Below are 19,498 nucleotides of genomic sequence, written 5' to 3' on the forward strand. Positions count from 1 at the left end.
TAAAGCAGCTTCACAAACCTACCAAACTATTTATGATTAGATTGAGGTGGCAATTCTAAGTTTAATTTCACAAATCATGTGTGGAATTATATCTGATCTCAATACCTTTTGGATGAACGGAAACATCAGGACATGACGACGGTACATCTCTATTTTTTTATTATTATTTTGGACACATTCCTTTAATAATGTTCAAATCTTGTCAGCGTAAATAAAATCGACCAAGGGTTAAGGAAACCTGACTATGCACCGTTTGCTATTATAATAAGCTCCACCCTTCAGGGAAGATGTTCCACTAGATTTTGGAGTGCACTTGTTGAGATTAGAGGTTGTTCTCTGGCCGATAGCGATATTTAGATATCACTGCGGCCGATGAGAAATGTTTGCTTGATATTTTTTGAGTGTCGCTCGGCTTTAGTTTTATCTTGCTCCTGTTTTCGACCGATTCTGCATGTCGGATCGGCGGCGGAGCTCATCGGTGAGAGAGAACTCGGATCGGCAAATTAGCTTAGCAAATGAGCATGCGAGAAAAAAAAAACAAACGCGCTTGTTGCCATTCTTGCTTTTGTTTAAAAAAAAAGAGACATTTATATTGCCAGTTGTAGCTCCTCCGGTTGCCCTGTTTGGACGCTGAATACAGACTACTGCCACCTGCTGGTACTGGAGTGTCACGCAAGCGGAGGACATGCACGCACATGTTGCCTGCCTAATAATCGGCCTAATTTTCAGCGCAATCGGCCGATGCCAATTAACTGAAGAATGCAGATTAATTAGCCGTCCACTCGGTCAACCTCTAGTGCAGATTTGTGTATTTTTGTGTATTTTTTTTTTTTTTTTTTTTGGGCGAAATATTTTTTTATTAAACCACTCTGCAACAAAATATAACATCAGAGTGGAAACATTTTTCATTCCAAGCTGCACACAGTCTTATTCTATTTGCAGTCAAGTGTTCATTTCTAGGAAGCAACAAATATCTATAAAAGACCTACAATCTTGAATCGAGCACATGTCCAGAAGTTGTTGCAATAATATATTTAATTGACCACAATCTCATAATATATAAACCGGACCATATTTAAGATGTAACGTTACACTGCGATGACCCTGTTTTAACCTTGAGATCATCCATTATGAGCTCGTGCTGATACGGAACGGAGGATGTCATGGCGTGTGGTATTGGTTAACACAACAAGCGACGTGTGGCCCTTTCTTTTTTTTTCTAAACTAAATGGAAACACAGCTGATAAAATCTAGAAACGAAGATGGAAATCTAAAACCCTGCACGCACTGAGACTGTGTGCCGTTCTGGTAGGACCGGTTTGTGGAGGGGGTTAGCCCGGAATTTGCATAAGTAAAGAAATGCGTGGGCACAATGGGGGGTGTGTGTGTGAATAAAAAGAGCTGCCGTGCATGGTTCGTGTAAACTCTCGAAGTATGAGCCAAGGAAGTTGTGAGCAAAGCAGGTTCTTTTATAACCTTTCTGAGAAGAGTACGGGATTGTACGCAGAGAAGGAGGGGATTATATTCTCGGACGACGCTCGTAGTAATAAACTTTTGCACGTCTGCTCCGAGATAAAACTCAGAACGCCGATTTATCCGGTGTTTTGTGAACTTTGGGTGATCTAAAAAACTGACAGCTTTTTATTTATTTACATCTTGAAAACTAATAATTTGACTGCTGATTTCTCACATCAGGAACTGAGCATGAGCTATAAGAAGCTACGTGCTTCTTTCTGAACATCCCAGTCCACATTTAGTCCATATTTGCTGTTATAATAAACTCCACAAATTGTATGCCTCCAACATTGTGGGGAGAGTTTGGAGAAGAACCACATACGGCTGGAAAGGTCGGTTGTCCCAATACTTTTGCTGGGTAGTGTATGTTCTCCACAGCTAAACTCGGAATCTTCCTCAGTATCTATTTGCAAAATCAGAGATATAAATAGAATAAAAAGACGGTGAAAAACACTTGCGTGACCAGTTTCGAAAAATATTATTGAAATAATATAAAATGACTCCGGGTCATGAAATTAAGTCTAAATATTAATCGCAGGTGAAACACAATCTGTAATTCTTTAACGAAAACTCTCACAACAACTCTTTTGTTTTCTTCGAGGAGTTTGTGCCGGGGGGGGCAGCTAGCTATTCACTGACATGACTCACCAGTAAAGGGTGATTGATTTGACATTTCTGGAACAGGGAGACGCTAAAGTCAAAACAAGTAGCAGTTTGAGGAATGCTGGCAGAGGTTTCAGGTGTGCTGAATGATTCAATCCTCCAGCTTTGTGGTAGCAGTTTGGAGAAGAACCACTTATGGCAGAAAAGGTCAGGTGTCCCAATACTTTTGTCTGTATAGTGTACTTGCTAATGATCACGATAAATAAGCTTGATATACAAAAGTATTAGGACACCCGATTTTCCCCGCCTTCTCAAACCGTTCTCGCCTCATTGGAGGCGCACAATTGTAATGGAGTGGCGTTAAATGCTCCCGTTCTAGCATGAAGTTCCAGCTCCATGAGATACGCTTTACATTGTTTGGAATAGAAGATCTCCTGCTAGGGAGCTATAAACCCTATTTGAACACCTTATGGAATACATTTTTCTTATCATCTGACCTGACTTTGTGGCTAAATGATCCAAAAAGCTCCATGAGCAGCACCACAAAAATCCAGTGGAACGTCTTTCCAGAAGAGCGGGATGTTTAAAAAGCACACACCAATCACATAATCAGGTGTCCACAAACTTTTGAGACATACACACACTGTATGGCGACGAAATCTGTGGACACCTGATCATCACGATCCTTTGCGACGTTCTTTAAATTGTTCATGCGCTTTTTTTGTAACGTTACAATTTTCCTTCAAAGGAACTGAACATGACTATGAGCATCAAGTGAGGGTTTCATGAAGACCTGGTTGACCTGACATCCTCAAGCCCAGCAAACACCTTTAAGATGAACTGGAACATGCATGGAGCTGCAGTGTTCGAGTTCCTCCTGAAAGCAGGTGTGTGTGTGTGTGTGTGTGTGTGTGTGTGTGTGTGTGTGTGTGTGCATGTTTATAAAGATCAGAAATCTGAGGTATTGTTTCAGATCGGTTCCTTTCAGGTCAAAGTTCCCCAAACGTTTCTATCAGAAAATTCTTCAAAAAAGATTTAAATCCAAACCCAAGTGTCATGAAGCTGAAGAGCAAAAGGGTTTGGGCTTTTTTGACCTGAACAGAACCGGAGGGTTTAGCAGGATCAGGTTCAGACCCCAGATTTCTGGAATAGGAAGTGGAAGGGAAAAGGGGTGAAGAGGAATAAAAAGAGAGAAGTTGTTTCAGTACCCTTAAACACGCCGCTGCTTCGGTCGGTGATCGGAGTCTTACTCTGTAAAGACGGAGCGTCCGGGTTGTAGAAAAACTTCTCGTTGCACATGTTGCCTTCGCAGCAGCAAAAAAACACATCGGGGTCCTCTTTCTTCTCCACACACTCCGTGCTGAAAAACAGGAAGTAAAAATAAATCCATGATGATTAATACTTGAATCGTAACTGATCCGTATTTAGTCAGTTTGCGGATCTTAATTTTTTAACCATCTCCGCATGATACTGTTTTTTAAGTGAGGGGCGAGGAGAAGATTCAGGCTAATGTTTATCATTTCAAACTAAAATCTAAATTTACCTTTAAAAGTACTCCGAAATAGATTATTTACTTTTTTTAAAATTATATAAATGTATTTGATATGGAAGCCCGTTTCTGCCATATCAAAATAAAACAAATAAAATTAAAAAGCCTAATTCTGACTTTTTTCCCCACAAGTCCAATTTTATTTTCTAGCAATTTTGAGCTTTTTTTTTTGCCAATCGGGCAGCGCCCCTCTGTAGTGCCAGAAAGCTTTACACATTGAAAATGAAAACAATCAATAGAATCGCATGGTATCAAACTGAGCATCTGATCCCTGGAGAGAACTCTGTCTAACAATCAGCTCTGGAGGAGACTGAACAAGACTGATGAAGGAGAGGAGCCTCGTTCATACACACAGCTTCAAACTTCAGGTCCACAACATGGTCACTGCAGTAGGAATGTTGCATGTTTACGAAGGTTGTAATTAAGATGAATAAAGTTAGTATTGGAAGCATTTAAAACTAAAACATGGTAAACAAACTGTAAAAGATTATTCTAAATGTATAAAACTTTTTAGATATTTGCATTTTAATGTAATATGGCAATTAAATGCACTAAATAGGTTTAGTTTTCAGCATTAAAATGTAATTTTTTTGGAAAAAAAAAAAATGTAAACAAACGACTTGTTTATTTTAAAACACCTGTTTTATTTTCTCTTGTATATTTAGTGTTGCTCTTAAATGTAGAAAAAGTACTGACTTGATTAATCGGCGGAATAATCGGTAGCTGCAGAATCTTGTACGTGTGTTTTTCACGTCAGGTATCGACAGAAGGACTGAACTTTTTAGTCAAACAGAACTCTGGTGAGCTTGCCAGAGCGCGTGAGAGCGGCACACGCCGCACAGCTCAAAGAAGATAAACGAAGATTAACTAAACAAAAAGCCCCACTAGAGAAAATTGTGCCTGCGCGGCTGCAAACATGAGGAGCGCGGATCGCTTTCCGGGGGCCTTTTGTTTCCATAAGTAGGGAGTGAGAAAAGAGAGAGAGAAAGAGAGAGAGAGGGGATAGAGGGAGAGGTGAGGCATGTTAAGTTCTCATGCACGTGCCACAGGCTGCTTTTTTTTTTTTTCCGTAAAAAATAGAAAAAAAATCCAGTTTGAACATGGATGTGAGAAAAAAAACGGGTTCGGCAGCGTGCTAGGACACGCCTTTTTTTTCTGCTTTCTGCCTCCTTTCTGATGGACAGATGAGGATGGCGGGTTTCTCACCATGGTGCGAAGGTGAACGGGTTCACGGTGAACTTGAAGGAGAAAGAGAACAAAGCCGAGACGCCTGCGTATCGATAATCAGCGTGCTATCTTTATTAACAACACGCACGGGTAATGAATGGGGTGGTGTGTGTGTGTGTGTGTGTGTGGGGATCGGTTCTCTCTGAGCACGCTCCGCCGCAAACGGATGGGTTAATCGCGTTTGTAACGATCGTGACTTTTTCAGGAGGAAATTACCAGGCAGCCTCGTGAAACTTTCAGGGCCGAAACTTGTTCCAGAGGTTACACCGAGTGATGAAACTTTTGCACCGGTTTGGTTTCCCCGACGAATATGTCGGGACGCATGACGGTTATAGACTCAGCTGTCACAACTCCGGTCCTTCCTTCCTTATTTAATTATTTATTTATCAGGGTGGAGGGAAGGAGATGATCTTCATGGTGTGAGAACTCTACGGCGCAGTACAACACCATGCGGGTTTTTTTTTCCCCCCATGTATTTTTTTAACACATTAAAAGCCGTATTTCCTGAAACTAAAGTTTTGTGATGTTGAATTCGTCTGAAGCTTCTAATGTTTTATAGTAGGGACTTGTGAATTGTTTTCCTCAAACAGAACTCCATGCTGTTCATTTAAAAGAAAAGCTAAAATGAAGGCCCAGGTTTAGAGATCTTGTGTAGTACCTGTCGTAGCAGTTGACGTCGTCGAGCCAGCATCCCTGCTTCACCACCGCCACGTTCCCCGACACGTTGCGCCACGTGGCGAAGCAGTGCAGCCGCTTGTCCTTGTCTCCGACGCAGGCCTCGATGCCGGAGCGGTTGCCCTGCTGCTCCGTGCTCGGGCTGTAGTTGTACTGCACGCACTCGCGTGTCTCGGAGCGTCCCAGGATGGCGCCTGCTGAGAGAAGAGAAGATTTAACGTTTTCGTCTTTCAATAGCGTCTTTTGTCTTTGGGCGGTGACGCAACCGCTCCATCATCGCGTTCAGAGAGAAAAGTATTTAGTTTCCTTTTTTTTTTTTTAGAAAAATTTACATTATTGCAGAAATGACAGAAGAATATGTGCTGTTCTTAAAACTGAACCCATTTAGTGCATTTAATTGGCACATCAAAATAAGTATAAAAATCTATTTTAAATTACTTTTTAAAAAAGTAAAAATGGAGGAACTCCATTCCTCCATTTTTATTTTATTTTTTATTTTTTTATTTTTTTATTCTGCAGCGTCGTTTGTGTTCCCTGTCCAGAGTTTAGCGGGTGGTGCGTCAGTAATGATGGTCCGTGGGGAAACGCAGTGCTCTGTGTGTAGTTAAATGGAGTAAACGCATTAAAGCATTAATAATTTGCCTGAATGTTTTTTCATATTCGTTTCAGCTCCAGACTTTACGAACACTCTTCTGGGTGAATGAGCTAAAATCTCCCCAAAATCTAGTGGAGCATCTCACCAGAAGAGTGGAGGTTACTATAACAGCAAATGAAGACTAAATGTGGACTAGGATGTTCAAAAAGAAGCACAGGTGTCCACAAACATTTGTCTCTGTACTATATATATAATTTTGTGACCAAATGCAGATTACGACTGCACTGTGTGTGTGTGTGTGTGTGTGTGTGTGTTGCGTATCATCTGATGCTTTCTTTGTCAATGCTCATGTTTACTACACAAACAAGAAGTCATTATCGACAGCCTCTATCTCTCCTGATCTCTCAGGCATCTAAACATGAACACTCTGATTGTTCCAAACACCAGTACTTCATCCCACAACTAATCCAAATCTTGTTTTTTTTTTTTTAAGGCGGGAAAAAAAAACCACTTAACCGCTTGAAAAGCGAGCGAGGTGTGAACTGACGCTTATTAAATGTAATGAGCGGTTGTTGAGTCATGTTTAGGTGTTTAAATGCTTGCTGGTATTTGCGTCGAGCAACACCGAGAGTGGTTGTCACCTCGGGGAAGGGGTGGGTGGTGGGGGATGTTTGGGGCTGAGAGGACCCCGGGGCGATGTCAGGGAGCAGTTGGAGCTCTGGGGCAGGTATTTGAGAACTGGTTGTGCAGGCTGAGGAGGAGAGACTGCTGGCGCCATCTTTGCAGAGCCTGTATAGGTCAAAACTCTGATAGCGATCGAGGAATTGCAAGGGCATTAGAAAAAAATATAATTGTAATGTGATATTTGTAATAAGAGCTCTGGTGCACATTCCTGCCCCCCAAATCCTAAGGTTTTATTAGGTTTTATTAACTCGTGATAGTCACTGAGGAGGCGATTTTCCTGGATCAATTAGTCGTTGCTCAGAGAAGAACAAGAACGTATATTGTTTGTCAGGACCTGCAACCTGTTCCAGCTTGACAATGCTCCTGTGCACAAAACCAGCTGCACCCTAGATCTTCTCATCTCACCTACTTCAGTACCTGACTTCACTAACACCCCTGAATGAGCACAGGTCTCCACAATCACACTCAATCTTCCCATATTATACATATGAAGTTTTCCACTAAAACAAAATGTAAAATTGTTTAAAATTTATCCACTGATCATGAGCAGAGAGACAACACAGTCTGAGTGTGGAGATCCTGAAATTGTATCTTATATCCTACTACAGACAATAAAAACAAAACGGGGTGGGAGTGGCAACCGAAATTAGCATATTCACTTTCTAAATAAAAAATTCCGTGGCGGAATTTAAGTGACAGACGTGCGCTCCTGAAGATCATATTTGTTCACCTGATGAACATGCAGAATATCTCATTCCAGACTGATTCCCTATTCATTTTTATAAGCTCGACTCTTCTGGGAAAGGCATTCCACAAAATTCTGCAGATTAGTTTATCATTCATCTTCAGGAGCGGTAGTGATGAGAAATGTATCAATACTTTAGATTTTTCACTCATTGGCTTCTGCAATTCTTTGCTTGTTGGGGTTTTAAAATCTACTTTATACAAATTATAATTGTCCAAAATTTGGCTGCTTGGATTCCAGGTCTGGCGAGCGCATTCACTCCCAGTCAGATTCGTATTTTGACCTATAAGACCCTACATGGTACGTTTGCTCATTATTTGACGTGGCGTTTAAAAGGCGTGATCTCCACTGCTCTGATTCCTCCTACCTTTTTACCTTCTAATGGTAATCTGGGTTTTTTCTGTACCATGTACCAAACCATTTCAGGAGTGATTGTGATTTATTTTATATAATGAATCTATATTTTATTTACTTGTTTTGTGCACAGGGTCTTTGTCATGGTGGAATAGGTTCAAGTGATTCAATTCCAAAAACTCAGACTCTGTGGAAACAGTTTGGGGAAGATGTCTGGAAAAGATGACTGTCCAAAGACTTTTTAGGTACCATTTAAACATCAAACAAATTAGTTCTGCTTTGTTAAAGCAGCTATAAACAGCGAGAGAGTAGAGAGCAGCCGGTTCACTCTCTAAACTCTCCTCGATAAATCTTTGACCCATATTCGACTGCTGGTCGTAGGAACACCATCACCCCGGCTCCTATTTTTAATTAGGAAAAACATGCACACCGTAAGAAAGTGTGATATAAAGAATTCTCTGAAGGCACAAGACCTGGCGTGTCAAAAAAAAAAAAGATTTGCTTAAAAAGGTGCTGAGACTAAATATTAGATAAAAGAAGCTGCCGTGTGGTTCTGTACACAACAAGCCGTGTGAGATACCTTCTCCTGTTCTGCAGTTATGCAAATACATGGAGGTGGGGGGCTGTTTAGATTGTGTGCTTAACATCGTGCTTTCCAAATCTTGAAATCTTTAATTTATTTTATTCTTTTCTTTTTTGTTTATCCGATGCAGTCGTGACCTTCACTTCCCTCGTACTGCGCGGTTTATTGTTTTTCTCGTCTCTGGTGAAACGAGAAATAAAACCTCGCAAAAAAATAGAGGGAAAATTGTCCAGCGAGCGCTGAAGCCTTTGGAGATTGGTGACACGATATCTACTTTCTGGCGCTGCAGTTTCGCCTTACAGATCGCTTACCAAAAAAAATTAAAATAAGTGTTGGGGGGGGGGAACTGGAACAGGGATTTTCCTCCACAGGGAATCCGAAGTTCATTGGGATTGTGCGATTTGGATTCCATAGGGGGCACCTTTCTGCGTGTAATTTCGATGGTACGTTTGCAGAAACAACAACTGGTGTGAATGAGATACGGGTTCAGGCGCCAGCGGGACGATCGACCCGGACCGCGATCCCCCTCACGGCTTTAAGCATTCCCATTATGTTCCATTTGAAAACCGCTGAACTACGATTATTAGTGGTGCAACGGGTCACAAAACTCACGCTTCGGATCACGTTGCGGTTTTTAAGTCACAGTTCAGATCGCTCTTCGGATCAGCAAAAAAAAGGAGAGGAGACGAATATAATTTAACTTATTTATTACTAGAAAAGTTACAGCAAGGAAACGCTCCCACACATGCGGGATGCATTTAAAGTTTTTCTGCTTCTCCACTAGCCGTAATTGTTGACCGATTCATGTGAACACGTGACTGCTCTGTGCATTTATGAAATTTCTTAAAAAGCAGTATCAGGGGAAAATCCCGCTTTCTCCTGCCGTTTACATCACTTCCTGCGCTCCTTCAATCCCAAAATGCAAAACGAGGCATGTCCGTTACAGCTAGGGCACTTTGCCTGAATAAAACGTATCTGTCACTGAGGCCTTGAACAAACAAAGTGCACTTAATAGATCAGAAGGCATCTGTTGTGATGATGGATGGAGAGCGGGTGAAGGGTCCGGACAAGATCCTTCTTGCCTTGTGCCATCAGGTTTCAATAAAACAGCAGTTTAACATCAAACGCTTTTTTTCCTGTGATCCGCTCAATGCCAGGATGAAATCTTTTGATGTTCGGCTTTTAATCGTGTAAATGTATTTAAAAATCTATACATACTATATGAACAAAAGTAGAACCTCTAAAAGCCAGTCTTCCCCAAACTTTTACCACAAAGACTAGCATTGGAATTTCTCTTCACTTGAACTACGAGACCCAAATCTGCTCCAGCATGATGATGCCTCTGTGCACAAAGACGGCTCCATGAAGATATGTTTTTTCATAGGTCAAAGTGGAAGATCTGCTGCTATAGAGCTCTGATCTTGAACCTACTGGTTGAAATGGAACTCTGACTGCACCCCAGGTCTCCTCACCTACCTGACTTCACTATAGAAATTCTCTGAATGAGCACAAATCAAATAAACATTGCTTTTTTTTCATTAACTCCAGTTTTACTAATGCTGCTCCGGGAGCTCGGAGTCTCACAGTGAGCGCGTCGATATCGGATCAGGATCGGGTATCGGTCGATACTCCGCGCAACATCATCAATGGTTGCGTTCGAAATGGAAAAAATTGCGATCTATTACCCAATAATCCAGATCTAATGGGATAATAAAAAAATTTTTTGTTCATTACTGCTTTCTGAGTGAGAGATTAATCCTAATGTTGTTTGTCCTGATGAGCCTTCAGCTGCAGGATCATTATCAGAGCCTCGAAAATGCACTTACGATGTGCTGATAGTATGCACTTTTTTTTAATGAAGAACTAAACTCAGGTGCATGCTAACAGAAAAGCTACCGCTATAAATAAGTTAAAGGAGAACAAACAATAGAGGGGGGAAAAGGTTTCAGACGGGGGAGGTTTAGCATCATTTCTCCCGGCATAGGTATGAAGATTAGCATGCTTAGAACGCTGACGAGCGTTCGGAACGGCCACGGTAACGAGATCAGCGGGAATAGTTTGGGTTTAGAGATGATCGGTGAGCGGATAACGAGCAGAGGAAACATGCGAGTGTCCTAGCGGAGGAGATTATCGGCGGTCGAGGTCGTAAAAGCCTGACTGGGGAGAAACCGATGCAGTCTCTAAAACAATGTTTTCGTTTTCCTGCGGCGTGTGTGTCGGCAGCCTCGCGTTCTCGCCGTGTCTCCTCCGCGGAGCGCCGACACCCGCATCGTCTTCATCTGCTCGTTAACTAATGATTATTTGCACTTCCAGAGCTTCTCGGTTCCTGCGTGTTTCAGAGCGTTTCTTTATCATGTTTCTTAATACGGTGCGTGGCCAAAAGTATTAGGAAACCTGCCACATGTGGTTCCTACTGAACCTGTTGCCTCCAAGTTTGGGACACAAGATCGTTCGGGATCTTTCCCCATCACTTGAACCAGGAGACCCAAACCCTGTTGTACACCTTGTGAAGATTTGTGCTCGTTCAGCACACTCCAAAGTCTAGTGGAACATCTTCCCAGAAAAGTGGAGCTTATTGGAACTTAAAGCTAAGCAGCATTCTTTTCTGTACTATCGAGAACTTTCTATGCTTGCGTGCTCAGATGTTTTTCTGTCTGAGACTACATTGTGGTCGTAGGGACCACGCCACCACTTCCTTCCCGTCTCACGTATAGATGTTGAAACTCTGTGCAACAGTTTCGCGTGCAAAAATAGTGCGTCTACCGCAACGTACACAAATGTACAAAAAATAGAAACAAGAAACACAAAAGTGATTTTGAGGAGATCAAATTATACACCATATCAATCACAGAGCTCATGCAGCCTTCTAATACACATGATTTCCAGTCTAAAAAGAGCATCGGGTTCAGACTAGTTTATTTCAAGAAGTAAAATCCACTGACAATGTGAGCTAAAAAAACTGTCCTGACTCTTTCCTGGCGAGATAAGACAGACGGTTGAGGATCACGGAGAAAAAAAAAGTCATTGCTAAACTGATTACGATTTTTATTATTATTGTCCTGCAGTCGTCCCGAGCAAGGACTCCAGCAGTCCTCGTCCCTTTTATTAACCGTCCCGCTGACAGGGACGCAGTTAATTTCGAGCTCTGCAGTAAAGGGGTACGGAAGGAAACGCGTCAGGGGATAAAAAAAAAAAAGTTTGTGATTTCGAATAACCCCTCTGTCAGCAGTGGTCAGACGAGGATGTAAATAATTCAGCGATCCTCTGCACCTCCGCCTTGGACGGCGACCTGCGAGTGTCGCAGAAGTCCGGCGTGCGTGAGGAGGATAGAAATACGAGCGAGACAAGGTCGAGCTGTCGATCGATAGGATAAATAAATTCGATAGAATGTCCCACATGGAGAGTACGCAGATGTGAATTTCCAATGCATACCTAAAGGGCTAGATTACATTTTACAATAAACGCTTCTGCTTTCAGTGAAAGTGATCCTCAATAGATCTTCTACGTGACTTTGCACGTTTAAAAAAAAAAAAAAATAAAAGCCCATCAGCCACTAATAACCAGGTAATAATCTCAGGGAGCCTGAGAATACGGCTCCGAACAGACACCTGATCTCCGGGGAGAAAAACATCCGTCCGGCATCATTAAAGAAACATGCGAGAGAAACGCTAATTGCTTCTTTCTCGCTAAGCGAATGAAGCAGACGAAACGTCACTGCAGTTTAAATATTTGCTAACGGCTCGGCTGAAAATCCTCACATCTTTAGAGATCCGTTCGGGTTTTTGTGGCCAGTGGTCAAGTTCAGACAAAACGCGACTAATAATAAAGCTGTGTTTTCTGTGGCTGCTCCTTCTCCTCTTTTCTCGTGACCTCACGTTGAAAATATGAGCCCTAATGCTGTGGGTTTAAAGAAATTGCCGGTCGGCGTGTCCGCTGTTATTCAGAGTGGGGGGGTGGAGGGATCTTTGTTTTGGGGTATTTGATGATGAAGTGTTTTGACAAAGAGGTAAACATTTCCTTACACTTGTACTTATTACAAATAAATGATATCATTCTAAAATGAGAAGCGGTTTTTGTAAACACTTGTAAATTTTTCTCAAACTATTATCCATAACATAACTTTTATGTATCTGCGCAATTAAGAGTTAAGTGCCTCGCTCAAGGGCCCTTCTGAGCAGCAAGACCTCAACCTGTGACCACTACACTCCTGTTATCACGTCCTTAAACGGTCACAAAAGCGCACAGCTGGAAACCTGAGATCCGAACACTGTTCCAGCGACGTTGGTGTGATGAGCCCTGACCTCGAACCCAATGAAAAGCTTTGAGCCAAATTGGAAAAACAAATTAATGAGAGAACATTCAGCTCATAAAAATGTATTCTTCTACTCGCTCGGTTTTAATACGCCGCTTTTATGTGATCGATAAAAATCCGAGGCTAATGAGCCGCCCAGAACATAAACACTCTGGACAGATGCAAGGACGAGTGCGGTTGCTTTTCTCGATGAGCGCTTAGGCAGATTTCAGACTTCTTTTCAGATTGAAGTAGTCTATGTGGATGTGAGTGATATATGTGAGCCGTGGGTGGGAAAGCGGAGCCGAATATGCTCGCGGAACTCAAAATTGAGCGAGTGTAACTGGTGCTGAGTCAAACCACCGACGCTGGTCTGTGAATATCATAAACTCCGCCGCCCCGCTTTCGTTGTGACTGAAACGCTTTGAAGCACTCTGACATGAGGGGAGAGGCGTGCTTTGCGTTCACGTTTTTGGCGTATATAAATTAAGATGTGAGGGGTATGAATAATCCCTAATCAACCCTGCGCTGGCAGATCCCCAGCTTCGGCCCACTTGGCAATCGGGCGCTCGTGTCACGCCAGAGCTCGCGTGGTCGGGACAAACGATGTGAAAATCCTCACTCGGCTGGTGGACGGTACGGGTCCTTAATTCCTCGACTTGGGGTGAAGTCGGCACTCGGGCACCAGTATTACAAAGAACTCTAAACGATGCTAAACGTCGCTTTTCTTCCTAATCGGCTTGCAAACTCCGAATGAATTGATGACGCTTGCTTTCTTTGATTCGTTACCGCGATCGTCTGATATCCGATCAGGCCGCTCACGTGTGATTGAGCTGTTCGCAGTACGTTGATAAACGAACATTTGTAAGAAACGACTGCAACAATATTCGGTGACGTCTTTCAAGCATTAACAACGCCGTCCCCACTGAAGCTTCCTCTCATACCGTTTACCAATCCTGCACTGTTAGGCTTCTGAATCAACGTTGCCAAAAGTATTGGGACACCTGACTCTTCCTGTTAGATGTTGTTCTTACACAAACGGTTACCGCAATTTTTAGCATAATTGTTTAGGACGTCTTTGGATGCACTATATCAATATTCCTTCACGGACCCAAACCTGCTCCAGCATGAATCCAGCACAAATCCAGATCCATGAACATATGCTTTACAGGAATGGGTTGGAATGAAAGATCTCCTGCTACAGAGCTTCAGCCCTATTGAACACTGTTTTTGTTTGTTTTAAGCACCCTTGTGTCTGAATAAGCAAAAATCTCCATAAATCTAGTGGAACATCTTCACAGAAAACTTGAGGTTACTGCAACAGTAGAACAGGATGTTCAAAAAGCCCATACAAATGTGTATTTTTCCAGTACCTTCATCAGCACTATTTTCCCTTTTGCAAATAAACAACAGTTCACTGTGAAGTTATGAAAAAAGCCAAGAGCGTGCTTTTCATACAAACAATTTTTAGTGTTGCATCAGCATTATTACGATGGTGAATAAAGCACTCGTTTTTAATAAACGGCGCTCGTTTTCCAGGATCTAGTGATTGCATATCAAAATACTTGCGTTTAAGTGAAGATTCATGGCGGTTTGCATGCAAGCGAGAGAGCACTATGGGCAGAAAAAGGCAATAAAACAAGACCTCAAAAGCAAAACTCATCTTAGTGTAACGTGGACAGATGATCTAAAACTTGTAGTCAAAGATTTTACCTTCTTGTGTGTATACACCATATTTCAGACCATGCCCTCTTCTTCAGGCCACATCCTCACAGCTGTCCAAACCCTTTCAAAGCTAATGTTTGTGGACACCTGAGCATAAAATTGGTGAATCGTTTTGAACATCCCATTCCAAACTTATAATAACCTCCAATCTTCTGGGTAGATGTTATATAAGGTTGGAGCTCTAAAGCCGGAGATCTTCCACTCCAACCCATTCAAAGCACATCTTCATGTAACTGGTTTTGTGTACAGGGGCATCATCATGCTGGAACAGGTTTGGGTCTCCTAGTTCATTCAAAGATACAGCCATTTGTTAACCTTCTGAATCATGTCAAAGGTTAGTTCTCTGGCATGTTCGGCCACGTGAGATGGACCTTTCACGTTTAGGACGAACAGAAACAGTTCCCTCTCTCCTTCACGCGTAAATTAAAAAACTGCCTTGATATGAGAAGGAGGAAGAGGAGGAAGAGGAGGAGGATCAGATCAGTATACGACTGATCATCATTATAAACGCCTGAGTTCACATCAGTTCACACTCTCAGCACGATCGTATTCGAGGTGTTTCACAGTTCCGGGAGAGAGCCAGCCTTTGTGTGTTGCAGAAGTTTATTTAACAACGAATGTCACCAAACATTAGGCTGAGAGATAATCTGATATTCGGATGCTCCCGGTATTCCCGGGATCTGCTCGGGATCCATCCTGACAGTGATCAGAATGAAAACGAGCGCGTGGATCAACTATTGAAACATGGTCTTTAAAGCCGAAACGGTCAGGAGCTGGACACCAGCAGGAGGCTCGTCTCACACACACACACACACACACACACACACACAGTATTCAATAGCAGAGGCTTATGAAACACCAGAGAGGCTCAGGTCTGATTTTTATCTGCTCCTATGCAAACATGAGCTTTGCTCCACTTGCTATAATCGAGAGATCCTCCTCATCCGTTCTCCAGGCGTTTTTTTTCTTCTTGTTTTTGACTGCTACTTTTTCCTGTGTTTAACAGCGGAGACGGATCACACGGACACGAGCGTGAAAAGTCATAAGTACGTTATAGAAAGATCCAGAACCCGATTTTACAGCCTAGTATAGGAGTCAAATGCGAAAGAAGGAAAGCCATTCCATGCGCGCGCGCGCGCGTGTGTGTGTGTGTGTGTGTGTGAGTGTGGGGCATGTATAAGTATCTCTATAAGAAGGTCCTCCTGAAGATATACAGCACATTATCAACAATACAAGATGAACGAGCTTAGAGCTGAGGTGCAGTTATTTGTTTATTCTGTGCATTAACGTTCTCAAAAGGTGTGTGTGTGTGTGTGTGTTAGATCTCATCCTGTGCACAAAAACATCTAGAATACTGTGTCCAAATCAAGTTTAACGAGAGTAATCTTGTTGAACCCACCTGAGGAGCATGAGATGAGGAACACGCCGAACGCCAGGTTTGTTGCGGAACCCATTGTTTATTAAAATTTCTCCGCAGAAATGTTCTGGTCCTTTCAAAAACCAAGTAGATCCCTTCCTCTAGATTCCAACAGGCCTCCAGTATCGCAGGCTGGTCTCAGTCTTTTTCACAAAACCATTCACTTTAAAACAAATCCATGCTGATTGGAGTAAAAAGAGGGGGATGAAAAGAGGGAATAAAAAAAAAGAACTCCCAACGTTCCAAATAAGGATCGATCGATCGATCCTGAGTGATCACTTGATCTCTCCCCCTCCAAAAAAAAAAAAAAAGAGCAACAGCTTAGCAGGGAGACGAAAATCACAGAGCAGAAAAAGTAGATTACTTCTCAGCGATCTTATTGTCGATCGAATGGTCCATGTGATCAACTCCCAATCACTGATCCAATAAAAATAGATAAAAATAAGGGGGATCCACTGGAGAGAAAACTGTCACAGCTCAATCGAATCTCTGGGCCAGTTTTTCCATAACGACGGATTACTACGTCGTATAAACGACACGCGTTCATGATTTACTTGATGACCACTAAAAGAAAAATGATGTGCGTATAAACAGAAGATCCACAGAGGAAAAAAAATACTGATTTTCCAAACGGATTTTTTTGTTTTAATCAGTTAACCGCGTTCACGCGCCGTTCAAAAAGGACAGAGGTAGATCGAAATAAACCGAATAATCGATTAAAACGTCGACGATCGAATATATTTAGCACGTGAGGGAAAAAATTAAGAATATAAAAAAAAAATGGGGGGGGTGTGCTGGGAAAAACGGCTAACGCGTCAGATTCGCATAGTCCGCGCGAGCGAGTGAGCGAGCGCGCGCCCGTCTCCCCTCAGAATAACGATACAGATAGCACGAATGCTAACTCGCGTTTAAACACAAATGTATACGTATATCAATCTGTTTCTCGTCCAGTCCCGTCTCGTCTTGAAGCTCCTTTAGCTGCTGAAATGTCGGCGAGAAGAGAAATCTCGACGGCTCAAGCCCCGTGTGTCCGTTCGCCCGAATCGGATCCTTCAGGGACGGCTAGCGCGTCCGACTATCCCGAAAAAAATATATATATAATGAGAGAGAGATATATTCCTCATTTTTTTGTAATAAAAAAAGGTACGAGTTCTGATAAATCAGTGCGTGTGTGTGTGTGTGTGTGCGCTCGCTCTCTCTCCTGCTTGCCGTCAGTGAAGTGCCTCACACTGTAGGCATTACTGTATATTCAAGATGGCAGCCCGGGCGGGCGGATTGTTTGTTCTCCGTTTGATTGACACGCCTTCTGAGCCAATCAGAGACCCTACATGAATAACAAAAGCCAATCAGGTAGCTCTGAGATGTCTTAAATCCCGCCCCGATCCCGGTGTTGTCCTGAGGAGGAGCTGGTTTGGAGTGGAGTGGTGTGGAGTGTTCACGCCTCTCTTCTCATTCCCTGTCAAGAGAAAGCACACTGAGAGCCTGATATTTTACTACAATGTGTGTCATCTATTATTATTAGCCAAAAACAACATTATGACTAAGTTATAACACAAACCGGATTCTGAAAAGCGATCAAAATATGCTAGAAATTACTAGTAAGAATAAGCTTCTACAACTTTCATCTATGGGCTCGTTTAACTGTTATATATCTACACTGATCTGGTGTAACGTTATGACATTGAGCGATGAAGTATATAACATTGATTATCTTCATCATGGATGCCTTTTTGTGGGTGGATATATTTATGAAGCAGCGAGTGAACATTTTCTCCTCAAACTTGACGTGTTAGAAGCAGGAAAAATGGGCGAACGTGAGGATTTGGTCTAGACGACTGGGTCAGAGCATCTCCAAAACCGCAGCTCAAAAGCGGTCTATCCATCAAAAGCGCTCCATTAAAGGAACATTGGTGGAACAGGGTCATGGGTGGCCGAGGCTTGTTGATGCACGTTGGGGCGCGAAGACCAGTCCGTGTGGTCCGATCTAACACACGAGCTTCTGCAGCTCAAATCGCTGAAGAAGATAAAGCTGTTAATGCTTGACTGGTCAGAACTGTTTTGGCAGAAAAAGGGGAACAGACACAATATTGGGCAGGTGGACATACTGTTATGCCTGTTGAGGGCTCAATGTGCATGCACATTTGATTGGGGTTCCCTCCAGGTACTCTGGTTTCCTTCCACACATTTCCAAAATGGTCCACAGTTTGTGAGAGAATCTGTCCTCTTCACCTTAAGCCCTAAACTCCCTAAGAAGTATGTTCAGTATTTTTAGGTTTACTTCCATTGAAATTTAGCATTTTCTTTGCTCATAGGGGTTTTTATTGAATGTTAAATATTCTCAATACACATCTCGGTGAATTGAGTCTAGTTTAAATATTCCAGGACAGTATTTAATTCCGGATCTCCGCAGACCACTTCCATTCGGAGCTGTTAGTATCTATTTCAACCCATTTCTCATGTGCAAGTTTCCTTCCACTGTGAATCCAAATTTAGATTTTTCTGACAGTCAGCCTACTTTTAAGGATTCTTATTCTAATACCATGCATCTGAACGCCGTATGTCAGTACGTGTCATAATATTTATACTTGAGTAAATAATGTGTACGTTATTCAACTGTAATGTTGTTTTTTTAAACATTCCTCCAGAATTAGTCATTTTCAATGATACCTCATTTAACATTTTATCTCGATACACAAAGCATGTATATACAAAATACTAATATCTGTTCAAATGCTATTCTAGATATTACAATTAAGTGTCTCTTAATCTGTTTTTTATTTCATTTTTACTTTGGTTATCATAAATAAAACCAAAATCTATTATGATTTGACAGTTGTGTGGGTGTGTGGGCTGATCTACAAAATACACATAATCCCCTCTGTTTTAAGCCTCATTACACCAAGTGTTTTCATTGCTGCAAAAAAATGCATTAGTCCTTCGCGCTAAGCTCATCCATTTTCTGGTTTTACGAGTGAGCAGAGGCCTTTAAAAAAAACCTGTGCGTGGTGAAACGCTTTTAAGCCTTCGTGAGACGCGCGAGATTTTCGACGAAAACAAAACTTTCACAATATTATCCCTACTAAGCTACTATGAAGGTCGAACGCTGATGGGCGCTCATATCGCCCAGTCATGTTCTCTCCCACTCTTGATTTATAAGACCCTAAATATTTGCACTTCACTATTTATTTATTTTTTCCCTCTGCTTTCTTTTCTCAAGGGGAAAAACAAATCTTAGCGAATTTCTAACTAATGTGTTTAATGTAGTGTCAATATGTATTCCAAGAGCCACCTTTTATTCTCTAATCCGCACAAATGAACAGCTAATGCTGTTCATCTCCAGAAACCATTAAGGTGAAAAATATTGTGCCGGCATTGGCAGGGATTTGACACACTGACATCTTGATGTATTTAGGTTATGTCCTTGTACAGCTTTCATTCTTCTCTTATTGGATAGACATGACATGGCAAGTTAGTCGTATTTGATGGATCGTGGTGCCTCCGAAATATATTACGATTTAAAGACTCCTTTTTTCCC

General features: G+C 42.1%; 1 protein-coding gene and 1 long non-coding RNA gene across 4 annotated transcripts in view; one reads left to right on the forward strand and one right to left on the reverse strand.

Moving 5' to 3' along the window:
- The window catches only part of acvr2aa (activin A receptor type 2Aa), a 33,934-nt gene extending 16,534 nt beyond the window's left edge, over positions 1–17,400 (reverse strand). Inside the window, exons 1-3 of one of the 2 annotated variants that reach the window (XM_046844717.1) lie at positions 15,946–17,400; positions 5,553–5,763; positions 3,369–3,478 (exon numbers count right to left, since the gene is read on the reverse strand). In XM_046844717.1, the coding sequence (XP_046700673.1) occupies positions 3,369–3,478; positions 5,553–5,763; positions 15,946–16,000 (376 nt within the window). In that variant the 5' untranslated portion in view covers positions 16,001–17,400. Of the gene's footprint in view, positions 1–3,326; positions 3,479–5,552; positions 5,764–15,945 lie in introns of both variants that reach the window. The other variant, XM_046844716.1, reaches the window with a different exon arrangement.
- LOC124382651 overlaps positions 1–19,498 on the forward strand; it is a 120,732-nt gene that overhangs the window by 4,356 nt on the left and 96,878 nt on the right. For both annotated transcript variants that reach the window (XR_006925108.1, XR_006925107.1), the window contains exon 2: positions 2,867–3,005. This is a non-coding gene — a long non-coding RNA (uncharacterized LOC124382651). The remainder of the gene's footprint in view (positions 1–2,866; positions 3,006–19,498) is intronic.

Source organism: Silurus meridionalis, chromosome 3 (genome assembly GCF_014805685.1).
Source record: "Silurus meridionalis isolate SWU-2019-XX chromosome 3, ASM1480568v1, whole genome shotgun sequence".
Classification (NCBI taxonomy): domain Eukaryota; kingdom Metazoa; phylum Chordata; class Actinopteri; order Siluriformes; family Siluridae; genus Silurus; species Silurus meridionalis.